This window comes from Anomaloglossus baeobatrachus, chromosome 4 (genome assembly GCF_048569485.1).
Source record: "Anomaloglossus baeobatrachus isolate aAnoBae1 chromosome 4, aAnoBae1.hap1, whole genome shotgun sequence".
Classification (NCBI taxonomy): Eukaryota; Metazoa; Chordata; class Amphibia; order Anura; family Aromobatidae; genus Anomaloglossus; species Anomaloglossus baeobatrachus.
This window is the reverse complement of record NC_134356.1, coordinates 465,984,731-466,001,086: the sequence shown is the minus strand read 5'-3', so window position 1 is coordinate 466,001,086 and position 16,356 is coordinate 465,984,731. Positions and strand designations below refer to the sequence as shown.

The window sequence follows — 16,356 nt, the reverse complement described above, 5'->3', positions numbered from 1 at the left end:
AATTGCTATAACTTCTAAAAGATACATTATCCTACTGAAATTTGGACGGCAAATTCTTTGGTTCATGAGAAACTGATGGTGTATAGCAGGTGTTGAACATGTTCAACGTTCACATCCAAGCACGCCTGTGCACGCCATTCCATGTGGTTGAATGTATTCTTCAGGACGTCTGGGGTCATATCCTGAATTTCTCTCTGAATGTTCCCTCGAAGTTCCTGTAATGTTTGTGCCTTGTTACCGTACACACGACCTTTCAAATAGGCCCAAAAGGAAAAAAATCCAGTGGTGTTAAATCAGGTAAGCTTAGTGGCCACAGTACTTAGGAGACTACTCTGCCATCAAAGAATGTTTCAATCTCAGCTGATAAATGATGTGTGATATATTGCACCATCCTGTTGAAAGTAGGCCTTTCTAAGTTCCTCATCGTCCAGCTGTTGTCACTGTTGGTTCAAAAACATATGGGACCACTTATGCACTGCTTGGAAATGGCACACCAAACACAAAGTGGATGAAGTAGCGTCTTGAGAAGTGCGTGCTGGTTGTCAGCTGCCCAAATACAGTTGTGTTGTTAATTGACGTAGCCACATAGGTGAAACCAAGCTTCATCAGCGTACCATGCATAGTCCAATATGTTTTCTTTCTCAGCAATGAGGATCTGGAACGATAAATTCTTTTCTCTTGATTGGGCCCATTCGGTTCCTAAATGATAGTGACTCTGTACGGGTGAACACGACCTTTCTTGGCTGCTCGTTTACATGTGGAATTACAACATGCCTGACTCATAGGAAAGCCTGTGCAATGATTTATGTGAAGATGCCAGAAGTCGCTGTTTCACATCTTGAATTGTTTTCTCGGGCATTTTCGGATGTCCTCTATCATGCCTATTCAGTAATGTTCATGTACATTCCAGCTAATTCACTAATGACTGAAGACTTGGTTTGGACGGCAGATTTCAACCTCCAAACCTCTTTAGAAACTCACTTTGTTGCATCTTTAAGTTTTCCAATATGTTTTCGCAATGAAAACGTGCTCCTCCAAACTGTATTTGTAAATTGTTAACAAATGAAGAAGGAATTTGGCAGGACTGCTATGCGAGCACCACACATAAACTACCAATACGCAGAAAGGCGTGTAGCAAGTGTATGTCAAAGTGGAGAGGACTGGTGGGGCGACAAGTCCGCAAGACCACTTGGAGTGACTATGTTTCTTGCCACTGACACTGAGGTTCATTGCACTCTCACTTCTTATGAGCCAAAGCATGTACAGTCCAATTTTGAGTGCGGTCGACTGTCTCTTTTAGACGTTAGGGCAATTTTTCTGGGTAAAGAAGTGAGTAAATTACCCTGTACAACACCTAAACGTTGTAAACTCTGCAGCGTAAGTTTTGGAGATGAGGGAAGCAAAATAATAAGCATTGAAAGGTTTTCTTGTGCCTATTTATGGTGTGCTATTCCTCCAAGCACTAGTTGATGAATTAGGGAGCAATGTGGTCTGCTCCAGTGGAAAAAGCACCTACCCTTTCTCCTTTTTACAGATAAATTGGAAATTTATCAATCTACTTGTCTAACGTGTAATGATGGGAGGGGTGATTTGAACTTTTGTGGACGTTTTTGTTGTTTTTTCATATTTTTTTATTTTTTTTTTACTTTTTACTGCTTTTAATCGTCTCCTTAGGGGACTTGAAACTGTGATTGCTTCACAACCTCATATGAATACTGTTTCGAAGCTGGCGTTTGCAGGAGAACTGTATTTACAGACACAGGGTTCATCAGCTGACTCCTGGCTGTCATGACTACCCATCAGTACCCCGCGATCACTTCCATGACGCGCATATGGGAACAGTAAATTATGCTCCCCTGTGTGTTACGTCCCGCTGTCAGAGATTGACAGGGGGATTTAACTGGATCACAGCCACAGGTGGATCTTCGATCAATCCGCGGTTGTTAGAAGCACATGATGGCTGATTAAGTCAGCCGTCATGTGCTGGAAAAAATGTGGGCTCTCATGCATGTATACAACATATGATGTAAATATGTCATATGTCGTGAAGGGGTTAAAGAAAATCTTTCAGTGGGTTTTTGCTATTTAATCTGTGAGTAGCATGATATAGTCCATGAGACCCTAATTCAAGCCATGCATCACTTGTTAAGGGTACTTTACACGCTGCGATATCGGTACTGATATCGCTAGCGAGCTTACCCGCCCCCGTCGGTTGTGCGTCACAGGCAAATCGCTGCCCGTGGCGCACAACATCGCTAACACCCGTCACACGGACTTACCTTCCCTGCGACGTCGCTCTGGCCGGCGATCCGCCTCCTTTCTAAGGGGGCAGTTCGTTCGGCGTCACAGCGACATCACACTGCAGCCGTCCAATAGCAGAGGAGGGGCGGAGATGAGCGGCCGGAACATGCCGCCCACCTCCTTCCTTCCTCATTGCCGGTGGACGCAGGTAAGGAGATGTTCGTCGTTCCTGCGGTGTCACACGTAGCGATGTGTGCTGCCGCAGGAACGACGAACAACATCGTACGTGCAGCAGTAACGATATTAAGGTAATGAACAACGTGTCAACGAGCAACGATTTTTCACGTTTTTGCGCTTGTTGATCGTCGCTCATTGGTGTCACGCGCTGCGATGTCGCTGACAGCGCCGGATGTGCGTCACTAACGATATATCGTTAGCGATGTTGCAGCATGTAAAGCACCCTTTAGGCTGTGTGTTGTAGTTTCAATATAAACAGTGTTTTATCAGCAGGAGTTTTTTACTGCCTGATTAGGCCTCATGTACACAGTAGTCATGCTAATCTGTGTAACCATGCCCTCATCGCTGATTGGCAGCTTGCTGACAACACACAGTGTAGACAGGAAGCTGCTAATCAGTGGTGTGGACACTTATACACAGAGCAGAAGTCTTAGCTCTGCTGCATCTACATCAGACAAAACAGGTATTCTATGAAAATTACACCAAGCAGTCCCGTAAGTGATACATCCCTGGAATCAGGCTTTATTTACATATGTTACGTTGCTCAGAATATATAGCTAAAAAATGCTGACAGATTCCCTTTTAATGGGGTCTACAGTGTCAAACAAGGTAGCAACTAAATTTGGCACTAGAGAGACTGTTTTCTCCATTGTTGAGAGCTAATTTTTCCACCTTTTTAAGATGTTATTTCTAGGTTAAAAAAAAATCTATGCTATAGATTTTTTTCTTCTGTTTGTAATCTGGCAAACCTCTTGTCCCCCAGCCCATACTCACAATGCAATAGATACTGATTAACACATTCATCATTTGCTTGTATTCATATAAGCTCCTTTTTCCTTATGAGAATTGTGAGACTGGAATGGTACCAATGGCAAATTCAATTGTAATAGTAACTTTGGTCAATAGGGAAACTTATAACTATTATATGTGCTGTAGAGGCTAAAATTCCATCAGCAATAAGCAATCTGTTTATCACTGGGCATTTTCTGCATTCACACTGGCCAAGGCGTCATGTGAAGATGATTTAGCTTTTACGTATTATTCACAATCACACGCACACGGGCCATAACGTTCTTTAACCAATGCACTTGGCAATGTCACCTTTATTGGGCAATCTTATAAGTATTTCTATCATTTTCCCCTAGGGAGACTCAACTGGTGGTCTACAAACTGCTCAAGTTGCAAACGTCTGCTACCATTAGCTACAACTGGTGATGGGAACTGCCTTCTTCATGCTGCTTCTCTGGGTAAGATCCAGACCTCTGCTTCTGATCTGGCTTCTTTACACTTTTTTACTGTAATGCAACTTGTTGATGATATATTATATTATCTACAGCACTTACTAACTTACACATTTACATTAGCATCCTGCTTCTAGAAATCGTAGAATACCGCTAAATTGTCCAAATTCAACTTTGGGGTGACTGTGAATTATTGTACTAAAGTTAATATATTACATTGGGCTGGGCAGTTAAAGAGACTCTGTTAGGATGCTTTTGCTATGTAATCTGAAGCCAGTATCATGTAAGAGTTATGACCCTGTCACACAGTGTCAAACACAGAGATGTGTCCTGCCCAGCAGGACGTCGCCTTTGAAGAAAATGGCCTGGACCATTCTGCAAGGACTAGAGATCTCACAGCAGGGGCCTGATCGCTGGTAGGTGTCACACATAACGAGATCACTAACGGGATCACTACTGTGTCACAGAAACCGTGACTCAGCAGCGATCTCGCTAGTGATCTCGTTATGTGTGATGGTACCTTTAACCTGCAGTTTACAGCCAATTGTCTCTTATAACAAAGTGTGTTTTTGTGTACGTGTAATGTTAGTTTAAGCCTCTTATTTTTATCATTAATGGATCTGAGGAGCACATGAGCTGTAGTTTGAATCTGCCCCTTTGTGCACTGAAATGTACACTGAAAACCTGGTGTGGGCGGGGGCTCTGCTACATGTTAAAAATAATATCCTTCACTGTGCCATAATGGCTGCAGCCAGTAATCTAAGTGATACATTGTTAGATTCAGAATCTCTTCATCTACATCATGCTGCATTCAGATGAGGTAGCAAAAACCTGCTGACAGATTCCCTTTAAGTCGTTGGGTCTTTTCACATGTCCACGTACACCCACTATAGAGGACTTACCAGTCTTTCTCCTTTTCTTCAGTTCTTATAGACTCCAGCATTGTACAGGACCTATGGCGACATGATAGTCACATGACCCTGATGTCACCAAAGGTCCTTCTGCAGTCTCACCATCTGTGATGAAACTGATAAAGCAGAACTGCTTTTATTAATGTAGTATCTGCTGTAAATGCTGGAGGGCCCTAGGAGAGTGGGGCGCTGGGCAATTGCCCTGTTTGCCTCCCCCTGCTTGTAACCATTACCTATTGAAAATCATGGCTTTTGAGCTCTATATGTAAATGTTTACTTTTTTGTTATCCTTTGTGTGATGATGATACACTATTGAAAAGTAATCTCAACAGAACAGATTTTTTATATACAGTAGATAGTGACATGGATCATTAAAAAAAAACATACAAAGTGAAAAATATGTTTGTCGAACTTAATTTAAACAAGAAACCAGTTTCTCCTGACACAGTTACAATAATTGTAGCTGATTATTAGCATTTATGTCTTTGCCTTTTAATTCTCCCGCTATCTATGTACAGGTTGTAAGATTATATAAGCTTTTGTCTTAAGACAGATTTTTTTGTATTTAATTTTTTCAGTAAATTACTTTGTCTTGTACAATAGGAATGTGGGGATTCCATGATCGAGATCTTGTGCTAAGGAAAGCTCTTTATACCATGATGAGAAGTGGGGCAGAGAGGGAAGCACTGAAGAGACGATGGAGGTGGCAGCAGACGCAACAGAATAAGGAGGTATTGATTTCTGGCTTCTTAGCTCCTGCTGCTTGTACACATAAAGGCATCTTTAAGCGCAGTCTTTTATCCACTTGATTTCCCAACAATGACACCAGCCTACAGCGACACTGTAATTGGACTCTAGTGGATTCCTCTGCATTTACCATATTTTACCTTTCCTGCAGGCTCAGAACTACATGCCCTAGAGGCTTCGTAGAGTCATGCCAAGGTCACCCTGTAGGAAGCCTCAAGAGTGTTGTCATTGTTGTTTTCCACTGGAAAACAAACCATAACTAAATTTTTATGCCCATTATCGATGGTAAAAGAATGACTTGGGAATGCTGCCTCTGAACATAAATTATTACATTGGTGGTTCTGTGGTCTGAGTTATGAATTATAGCAATATTACAGGACTCAAACCTGTATTGGAGAACCAGAACAATTAGATTTGCATGTTTTGGGTCGCAGAGGCTTCTTTTTTAGGCAGATTTACAAATTATGGCCAAAAATCAGAATTGCCCTGGAGATATGTTAACATAGGCATTTGTGCATTTGTAATAATCATATTATCTTGGGTAAAAATAATGACATCCCAAAAGCTGCTATGGAAGAAAAAGTACAGATTCAGTAGAAGGAGTCTTTGTGGAGTTTTAAAAGGAACCTGACAGATGATTCATGCTGCTTGAACCACGGGCTGCATGAATGTGACACTGGCTGTGCGATTGTAGTCAGGTATGTTTTACTTTGTAATGCTGCAGTGTTTTAGAGAAAACTTGAAAAGTGGTCTGAGGACCATGCCTCTCAGATGACTAGACTCATGCTGGTCCCCAGTGGCTTCTCTATGCCCCACACCGTGTGACTGCCAGGTCATACTGTATGTATGTGTGTATAGAGAGAGACCTGTCAGTCTAGGGAAATGGGGCAAGGAAAATTCACTGGGAACCAGCATCAGACTGTTCATCCAAGACGCTTGTTCCCTGGCTGTTTTTTCAAAGTACCGTATGCGTTCTCTGAAACATCGCAGGAAAAGCTCATACATGGGTCCAATAGCACAGTTAGGGGCACTTTGCACACTACGACATCGCAGGTGCGATGTCGGTGGAGTCAAATCGAAAGGGACGCACATCCGGCGTCGCTGTCGACATCGCAGTATGTGAATCATTTTACATACGATTAACGAGCGCAAAAGTGTGGTTATTGTATGATCGGTGTAGGGTCCGACATTTCCATAATTTCGCAGCAGTGACGGTACGATGTTGTTCCTCGTTCCAGCAGGCAGCACACATCGCTGTGTGTGAAGCCGTAGGAGTGAGGAACATCACATTACCTGCGTCCCGGCTGCTATGCGGAAGGAAGGAGGTGGGCGGGATGTTTACATCCCGTTCATCTCCGCCCCTCCGCTCCTATTGGCCACCTGCCGTGTGACGTTGCTGTGACGCCGCACGACCCGCCCCCTTAGGACGGAGGCGGTTCGCCGGCCAGAGCGATGTCGCAGGGCAGGTAAGTGCATGTGAAGCTGCGGTAGCGATAATGTTCGCTACGGCAGCAATCACAAGATATCGCTGCTGCGACGGAGGCGGGGACTATCGCACTCGGCACCGCAGCATCGGCTTGCAATGTCGTAGTGTGCAAAGTACCCCTTAGTCTTGGATTCACATAGCCCAGACCACAGGTACTTAGGTCAGCAATATTTGGATCACCAACATTCTGATATTGATGGCCTTTCCAATATATTGACCCCAAAAATGTTAGATCTAGAAAACCTCATTTACATGCACTGAATACTGCAATACCAGCCACAGCCAACATCAGGACTGGTGCTGTGTCTGAAAGAACGCAGCTATGTTTTTGTAATTTTTTTTTTTCAACCCGTGTAAGTTTTTAGTTTTAGGTGAAATACACCAATGCATGTGACAATGGTTGCAATTATGAATTATAGTTGTTTATGACTGTTTTCTATGATTTTAACGGGAACTTATTGTCAGGTTCCCTTTATAAAAGCCATTGTCACCACTTTCCTCAGTGTTAATCTACTCTTAATAAGCCCTCTAAATCCCTCACAGCACTGTATTATCACACTAGATACAGGGAAGTACCAAGCGAACAGTGAAAGGGAAGGGAAACACTGTGTCTAGAGAAGGGGGAGATGGTGACCCCTGACAAAACCTACGGCTGGTCCCTGGGGTCCCTCACCACCCTAAATAGGTTCCGCACCTATGCATCGAGCCAGATACCAGACCCTAGGTATCCCTAGTGCTGGACCCTAAATAAGGAACGGATGGGGTGAGTTCTTCATCAACCCACTAAACTCTTAAGAAGAAAACAAGGAGGACACATGGGGAAAAGTGCATGAACTACTTATCCACCGATGACTCAGGTAGAAGTTCAGCAAAGTTACAGCAACAATACCACAGACGAGTGACGGCCACCTGCTCGCATCCAGATCTTGAATGAACTGAATATCATCAGTTCAAAGTCGAGGGAAAATGAGTATTTAATCCCAAGGGGAAATACAGGTGATTAGCAGCTGACGAGAAGAGGAGCTCCACTGGGTCTTAAAGGGAAAAGGATGAAAACCCAGAAGAGGAGCTACCTAGTACACTGAATACTGATAGCAGGAACAATAGAAAGTCAGGGAGCATTTTGCGCAACCAAATGCTGTGACCTTCTATTGCTAGACAATACAGGACTGTCTGTCACTCGTGATACACCCTTGACATGTCTACCTTATAAAAAAAACTTGGAACAATGTTTTATATTTTGTATACAGCGACTCACTGACTATGATTGACTTACATATCCGCCAAAGTCTCAGAAAGTCAGAGTTTATGGAGCCTTGAGGCTTTGGCTGCTGCGTGAAGGAAATAATCCACCATCCTAAAAGGCAGAGAGTTGGCAATGTACATCAAACTGCTTGATACTCATTAGAGTACAGGGTACTGCAGAAATGATATAGAGGGCTTGTTAGGAGTAGATTAAAAGACTGAGGAATGGTGTGGCATTGGTTTTATAGGGAAAGCCTGATGCCATGTTCCCACTAACGTTTGGGCCACGTGTCCTTTTCATTTTAAAAAATTATAGATTTATTATCATCTTATGCTAACAGTGCTTAAAAAAATATACAGCACTATATACAGTACCTTGAAAAAGTATTATACCTTATGAACTTTTCCACATTTTTCACATTACACCCACAAACATAAATGTACTTTCTTGGGATTTTCGGTGATATATGGTACCAACACAAAGTAGTAAGTAATTGTGAAGTATTAAGGAAATTATATATGGTTTTTTAAATATTTTAATCTAAAAATTGTGAAGTACATATTTATTCTGCCAAGCCCCTGAGTCAGTGCTTGTGTAGGACCACCTTTCAGTGCAATTACTGCTGCAAGTCTATTGAGGTATGTATCTTCCAGCTTTGCACATCTAGAGGCTGAAATTTGCCCATTCGTCTTTACAAAATACTTCTAGGTCAGTGAGATTGGATGGATGTGTCTGTGAACAACAATGTTCAAGTAGGACCTCTGGTTCTCAATGTTCTTTAGGTCTGGACTATGGGCCATTCACACTCATGAATATGCTGTGATCTAAACTATCCATTATAGCTCTGACAGTATGTTTAGGGTCATTGTAGCCTCCAACAGGTTCTCCTCCAGGACTGACATGTATTTAGCTCCATCCATCTTCCCATTAACTCTGATCACCTTCCCTGTCCCTGTTGTTTGAGGTTGTGCTATACTCCTTCCAGTTTTGGATGATGGACTGATCAGTGCTCTATTAGATGTTCAGAGCTTGTGCTATTTTTTCATAACCTAACCTTGCTTTACTCTTCTCCACAATTTTATCCCTGACCTATCTGGTGCAGTCCATGGTTTTCATGATGTTTGATCCATAATGTTCTCCAGAACACTGCTGAGGCCTTCAGAGAACAGCTGTAGTTATACTAAGACTAAATTGCATACAGATTGACTCAATGTAATAATTAGGCAACTTCTGGAGGCAATTAATCACTCAAAATTTTATTTGCAGGTATCAGACTACAGGGGGCTGAATGTGGGAAAAATTCAAGGGGTATGAAACTTTTTCAATGCACTGTATTAAGATCTTGATTGAGGCATCACGAAGGACTGAGACAAATCATACATTGATCAGTTGCCTAATGTACTACTGTTTACCAGTTCATCCTTCTATTGAAATGTATTGAATACTTTTTGTAAGGGCTCATTCAGATGTCAGTGATTTTTCTCTTATGCAAAATGTCCCTGTTTTTGATCAGATTTTTATCAAAGTTGGTCAGTGTTAGTTTTTACTAGCAGAGTTTCTTTTCCCATTTTAAAAAAAATATTGATGGAGGTTTCTCAATGTTTTAATACCGAAGTCAGCGAAAAGTGTACAATACAAGAATGGCAACAGCGTTGTCCAATTTGTTCAGACCTACAGACTTGTATTGGCGAGTTTGCTCCAAGTTTTGGATCACAGAAAATACACAGACATGTGAACAGCTCCGTAGACTATTATAGCTACAAGTTTTATCTGCGAAAAACACAAGTAGAACTCATATGAGAAGAACTGACTCATGAATCAGCCCTGAGTCAGTGTATCGATCGGTGGTGGTCGATAATGAGCAGCATGACAACAGTTCCAGAAGTGGAGCATTTTGTATAGCTTATAGAACGTGGCCTCAGTTTGTTCTCAGTTTGACCTTTTCTTTTCAGTCTGGACTGGTTTACACAGAAGATGAGTGGGAGAGAGAGTGGAACGAGTTGTTAAAGTTGGCCTCTAGTGAACCTCGAACACATTTCAGCAAGAACGGAGGCTCTGGTGGTGGGTAAGTTTTGTCTGTCTAGTGACATCATTAGATTACTTTTGGATGCATGCAACTTGTTTTCTTCAAAGAAATTTAAATTCATGTATTTAAAATTCTAAATATTTTCCAATTAACATGTATTTTTTTTCCTTATTTATATTGGTAATGGTTATTTCTTTTTAGACTTGTTATATTGGTATTAATTATTTCAATATGTTACATAAGGATTAGTTTGAAATGTAGCCAGTGTTTTAATTTTTATTTCAAAAATAGTAGATATGAATATCAGCAAGTTTATATTAGAGAAATCTGCTTCTTTCTCTTTCTGCACTGGTTTTTCACTTCAATTCATACTGGCATGTCAGACCTGGCGTGTCACTCTCGACCAGAGGAAAACTTACCCCTTACATCTCAGTCTTAGCCCCTCACCTAGCCAAATCAGATCTCATACTTTGCACTGATGAGGGGCAATACCCTGAAACACGTGTTTCCAAATTGAGATTCTGATTTGGCTTATATCCTACATCATATGACAAGGCTCGTTAAAGAGTCGATATTGACTATTAGGATTGTTACTTCCAATAGGTGGCACTAGAGTTCAAGTCCTGTTCCTCTTAGAAGAGTCCATTTTCAGATTTAACTTCCCAGAGGAGCATGCAAGGTGTTTAAGTCTCCTCACCTAGTGTATCACTCTCCACAAGGAGAAACCGTACCTCTTAGACTTCAGGGGTAAAATCTTTATTCAGGGAAGACCGATTTATCCATTAGTGCGTTTGGGGAGTCAGCCAGTGCTTTTAAAACTATTGAGACGGGAGGGCGATCTGAAGGCAGACACACACATTGTACTGCAAGTTGAAATGACTGTTAAAATTCTCCATAGACCTTCTTGAGCACCAACCGTCAGTTATGGTAGTGTCTGAATTACCTTAAGACACATTTTAACTGTGAATTGAGAATTTTGAGAATGATTGACCAGGAGGAGAAAGAAGCAGATTTCTTAAATAAGATATTTTACAATGTTTCATATTTTCCCATTTACAATTGATTTATGGGGAAAAAAAATGATGGTTACTCGTGAAGATTACTGTAACAAACAAAAATCAAATATACACACAGAAAATAGAGGTAAAAAAACCCCTGTATAAATTACATGTATATTGATGACTAATATGTTTTAAAACCACTACCACCAGTTTCACCACTGCCAACTACTCTTTTAATGTTGTGTTCTCAATCTAGGTTAATTCAAACTTCAAAATGTTAAGCGGGCTTTACACGCTACAACAAATCTAACGATGTGTCGGCGGGGTCACGTTGTAAGTGACGCACATCCGGCATCGTTAGTGTTGTTGTAGCGTGTGACAGCTACGTGCGATTGCGATTGAACGTAAAACCGTTCATCGCATACACGTCGTTCATTTCCTTAAAACTGCACGTTGGGTTGTTCAATGTTCCCGAGGCAGCATAGATCGCAGTGTGTGACACCCCGGAAACGATGAACAGATCTTACCTGCGTCCCGCGGCTCCCGCCGGCAATGCGGAAGAAAGGAGGTGGGCGGGATGTTTACATCCCGCTCATCTTCGCCCCTCCGCTTCTATTGGCCGGCTGCGGCGTGACGTCGCTGTGATGCCGAACGTCCCTCCCACTCCAGGAAGTGGATGTTCGCCGCCCACATCGAGGTCGTATGGAAGGGTAAGTACATGTGACGGGAAATAATCATTTGTGCGACACGATCAACAAATTGAACGTGCCGCACATACGATGGGGGCGGGTACGATCGCATACGATATGGTATGTGATATCGTAAGGTGTAAAGCAGGCTTTAGGCATTTCTATATTTCTTTTAGTCGTCTCTTCTTATTATGTGTATATTCCTTCAATCATCATTTCCCTAAGCTTACATCTACAGCATGGAAAACAGGTATTCTATCAGAACTGCACAAAACAGTCCAACAAATGACACATCACAGGAATCAGGCTCTCTATCCCTATATGATGTAGCTATCAAATGCCATAGAAAAAACTGCTGACAGTCCTAAAATGCTATACACCACCATTTTAAACGATCTTGCACTGATTCTACCAAAAATATATTGTTTTCATCTTTTTTTCCCAGCCGTGTTCCCATTAGAACCATTATAATCTAATCTGTGATATTGTTTTCTATTTTCTGCATATTCCCCAGTAAATTCCCTCGTCATTTTTCTTCCCCGTTTAGCAGCCATAAATATAGTCCCCAGTCTAATCCCCAGTCTTTACCAATTTAAGGACAAAGATTATAGAATTGCAAATTGTCCCTTTATGTCCCTTGTTAGTGACTAACTAGACATCTGGAACTGCAGTCGTACAGCACAGATAATGCCATTAGGCACGTAGCCATTTACTTCAACTAATTCCAACATGTTCACAGCTGCTTTAGGCCTCTTAGCGTCCATAGCACTAGATATAAAAGCTTTGCTCTGTTAAGTACAGCTTGCAAAGTTCCTTTGCAGTGTGACCGTGGTCTTCATCCTGCATCTTGATATCTGCTTTCAAACTACTGCTTCCATCTTTTCTTCAAAGTCTGTACCTGCGAGCTTAGAGGGAACTTATCAGATTCAATATGTACCCAGAACCACGAGCAGTTCTCGGTGTATATTGCTAATCCCTGTCTAACTGTCCTTGTATACACTAGAATATATAAAGAGATCTCTACAAAAAGTATTTCTAAAGATATTTCACCGTATGCTAATGAGCAAGGGCACTAGCCCCCTGGGCGTTGCTTTCCTTGCCAGTCGGCTCCATTAGCATGTTAGTACAACCCCGCGGGTGTGCTGACATGCTAATGAATATGCAGTGTTACAGGATGATCTCACTCACCTCTCCGCCGCCATTGTGTCTGATGCTGGATTTCAGCTCAGTGCGCATGACCCTGGAGTTTGGGTCATGTGCACTACTTCAGTTTGAAGCCAGGACACATACACCCGGCTTCATAGTGCGCATGACCCAAACTCTGAGGTCATGCACACTGAGCCGAAATCCCCCGTCGGACACGATGGCAGCGAAGAGGGGAGTGAGATCATCCTCTGACGCTGCACATTTATTAGCATGATATCACACCCTCAGGGGCGTACTAACATGCTAATGGAGCCAACGGGCAAAGGGAACTAACACCCAGGGGACTAGTCCCATCGCTCATTAGGATACGGTAAAAGATCTTTAGAAATACTTTTTTCTGAAGATCCCTTTATCTATGCTAGTGTATACAGGGACGGTTAGGCAGGGATTAGCAATATGCATCCAGAACTGCTCGTGGTTCTGAGTGCATATTACACCTGACAGGTTCCCTTTAGGATAAAGGGGTTGCTCATCTTCTGTCCTCCTGCTTGCCAGGACTGGTATGCTCCTGAAGATTGACAGTTGAGACCAGTGATCTGGTCACGTTACTGGTCCTAATTGTGTCCTTTTCCATGCTGCAAACTATGGAAACTTTGCTTTTCCGATGCTGCCGATGCACAGGTCTTCTTGCCTAGGAAACTGGCCATCTTTGATACACTGCAGAGGTGACTGTGTTAACCTTGGCAATGAGAAGCACACAGTAGAATAAACAATCCCTTGATAACAGCAAGGAATTGTAACAAGGGCATTGCAAACTTGATTGTTTTTACAAACAACTTGCAAGTGTACCCTTTTAATAAGAGGAGACAACCCCTTTACACCATGCTAATAATACCTTCTAGTAATCCTTGCTATCCTTTTTAATGCTTGAGGTTAAAGAGTCTCAGCACAACCTTGAAGACTATACTCTTAATGTAAAAGCATGAATCCGAGCACTCCCAAGGGTGTGAAAACAAATATTTTAATTTTTAGTGCAGAAAATCCAGTTATGGGTGAAAACGTTTCGGTCATCATACATTGACCTTCATCAGTTAACGTGCTACTAGCTGTTAAGCTGCCTGCAATGGTGGCGTGCTATACTCCGTTTATACTCTAATGTGACTTTCAGTTGTGTAAAACATAAATTATTTAATTTTATTTATCGAAGTTTAATTATATATGGCTTCTATAAAATAATGAAATAATTATGCTGTACACACTTGGGGCTAACATTTAGAGGATAGTCTATACAGGATAGATTTATATCAAGCTATATAGGATTGAAAGGCCTGTATGAATTTTCATGATGAATGCAGAAAAAAAGACTCCTATAGTAACTACTGGGATGAGCAGATATTTATAAATGACATTCGTGCAACTGCTGGAAAACCTGACTGTATCTGCACTGCAAATGGAAAATGAACAGCATTGCAGAAACCACTCATCACATAGAAGAACATGGTTTCACAGTAAATCAGGGATAATTGCATGGAATACTGATTTGCTATTTTTCTTATACAGCTTCTTCTAAAGAGACGTGGTGGTTTTACAGTATACATCTTACATTTCTCAGATAATAGATATTCACTTAAATTCTAAATTATGTCCATAGATCAGATACATATATTTTAGTTCCCACAAATACAGTCGAAACCAGAAATTTACATACACTATCTAAAAAGACACATCTGCATGTTTTGGATAATGACACAATCTTACAAGTTTCCGCCAGCATCTTCACAAGGTGTTTTGTTTTTGTTCTTGGGTTGATCAAATCAAAATAAACCTTTCCTATTTTAGGTCAATTAGGAACCAAAATTATTTATGTTTGCTAAATGCCAGAATAATGATACCGCACCCGCCCCCAGCTCTGATTGGAGAGTCCGGCCTTGTGACCGATCTCTCCAATCACAGTGGATCTGGGGCTGGTGACCACTCCCCTCTGCTTTACTCCGTCCGTGGAAGCCGAGGGGAGCGATCCCTGTAAGTGCCCTGGTAAGCACCTTCCGCCGATCCGCTGCCTCCACCGCCGATCTCCTCTATCTGCTGCAGCCGCCTCCATCTGCCACCGCTCTCTCCCATCAGCCGCTGCCCCCTCCGTGAGCTGCTGCCCGCTCTCTCCCATCCTCATCTGCTGCCCCCTCCACCATCCCCCACCCTCCCCATCTGCTGCCCGCTCTCCCCCAGCTCACCCTCCCTGCTCTGCTGCCCGCTGTTCGCTATCTCACTTTTTGATCTGCTGCACGCTGCCCACTCCCCATCTCACCTTCCCGATCTGCTGCATGCTGCCCCCTCCGCCATCTCACCTTCCTGATCTGCTGCACGCTGCTCCCTCCCCCATCTCACCTTCCCGATCTGCTGCACGCTGCCCCTCCCCCATATCACCTTCCCAATCTGCTGCACGCTGCCCCCTCCCCCATCTCACCTTCCCGATCTGCTGCACGCTGCCCCCTCCCCCATCTCACCGTCCCTGATCTGCTGCCCGCTCTCCCTCAGCTGCTGCCCCCCTCCCTGATCTGCTGCCCCCTCTCTCACCCTCCCTGATCTGCTGCTTGCTCTCTCCCATCCTCTTCAGCTGAAGCCCCCTCCCCCACCTCTCACCCTCCCTGATCTGCTGCCTGCTCTCTCCCATCCTCTTCATCTGAAGCCCCCTCCCCCACCTCTCACCCTTCCGGATCTGCTCTCCCCTCCACCACCTCACCCTGATCTGCTGCCCGCCCTCTCCCATCCTCCACTGCTCTTCCATCTGCCGCGCCCTCTCCCATCCTCCGCTGCGCCCTATCCCATCCTCCGCCGCGCCCTCTCCCATCCTCCATCCATCTTTTTCTTTCATCCCACCTAGTCTCCCCCCTTTGTGCACCACATCCGTGCGTGCGTCCTGATTTTTTTTCTGTAAACTAGGAAATACAAATAAACTTAGTTTAGGTCCAGTAAAATGATACTGTAGTAATCGTCAACTACAGTATTTTTTACTGAATATTGTAAGGGTCAGCCCAGTGCCACACGTGAGAACGATGCACGAGTCTCACATCGCATCATCCGGCACGGTCGCTCTCTTCCAGACAGGAGTATGCGGCTGTGCCGGATGATGCGATGCGAGATTCGTGCATCGCTCTCACGTGTGGCACTTGCCGTAGTGTCAGTTGCAGGCGCTCATTATTTTGTTATTATTTTTTTTTTACTGACATCTGTATTTTATATTTCGCCAAACAATTTTTTTGTATGGGGTGGGGTCTAGTTTCCAAAATGGGGTCACATGTGGAGGAGCTCCATTGTTTAGGCACCTCAGGGGGTCTCCAAATGCAAGATGGCGTCTGCTAATAATTCGAACCAATTTTGCTGTGAA

At 43.0% G+C, this 16,356-nt stretch overlaps 1 protein-coding gene across 2 annotated transcripts in view; it reads left to right on the top strand.

The window, feature by feature from the left end:
- OTUD7A (OTU deubiquitinase 7A) overlaps positions 1-16,356 on the top strand; it is a 445,034-nt gene that overhangs the window by 286,357 nt on the left and 142,321 nt on the right. For both annotated transcript variants that reach the window (XM_075345683.1, XM_075345682.1), the window contains 3 exons: positions 3,624-3,725; positions 5,234-5,361; positions 10,062-10,174. In XM_075345683.1, coding sequence (XP_075201798.1) covers positions 3,624-3,725; positions 5,234-5,361; positions 10,062-10,174 — 343 coding nt within the window. The remainder of the gene's footprint in view (positions 1-3,623; positions 3,726-5,233; positions 5,362-10,061; positions 10,175-16,356) is intronic.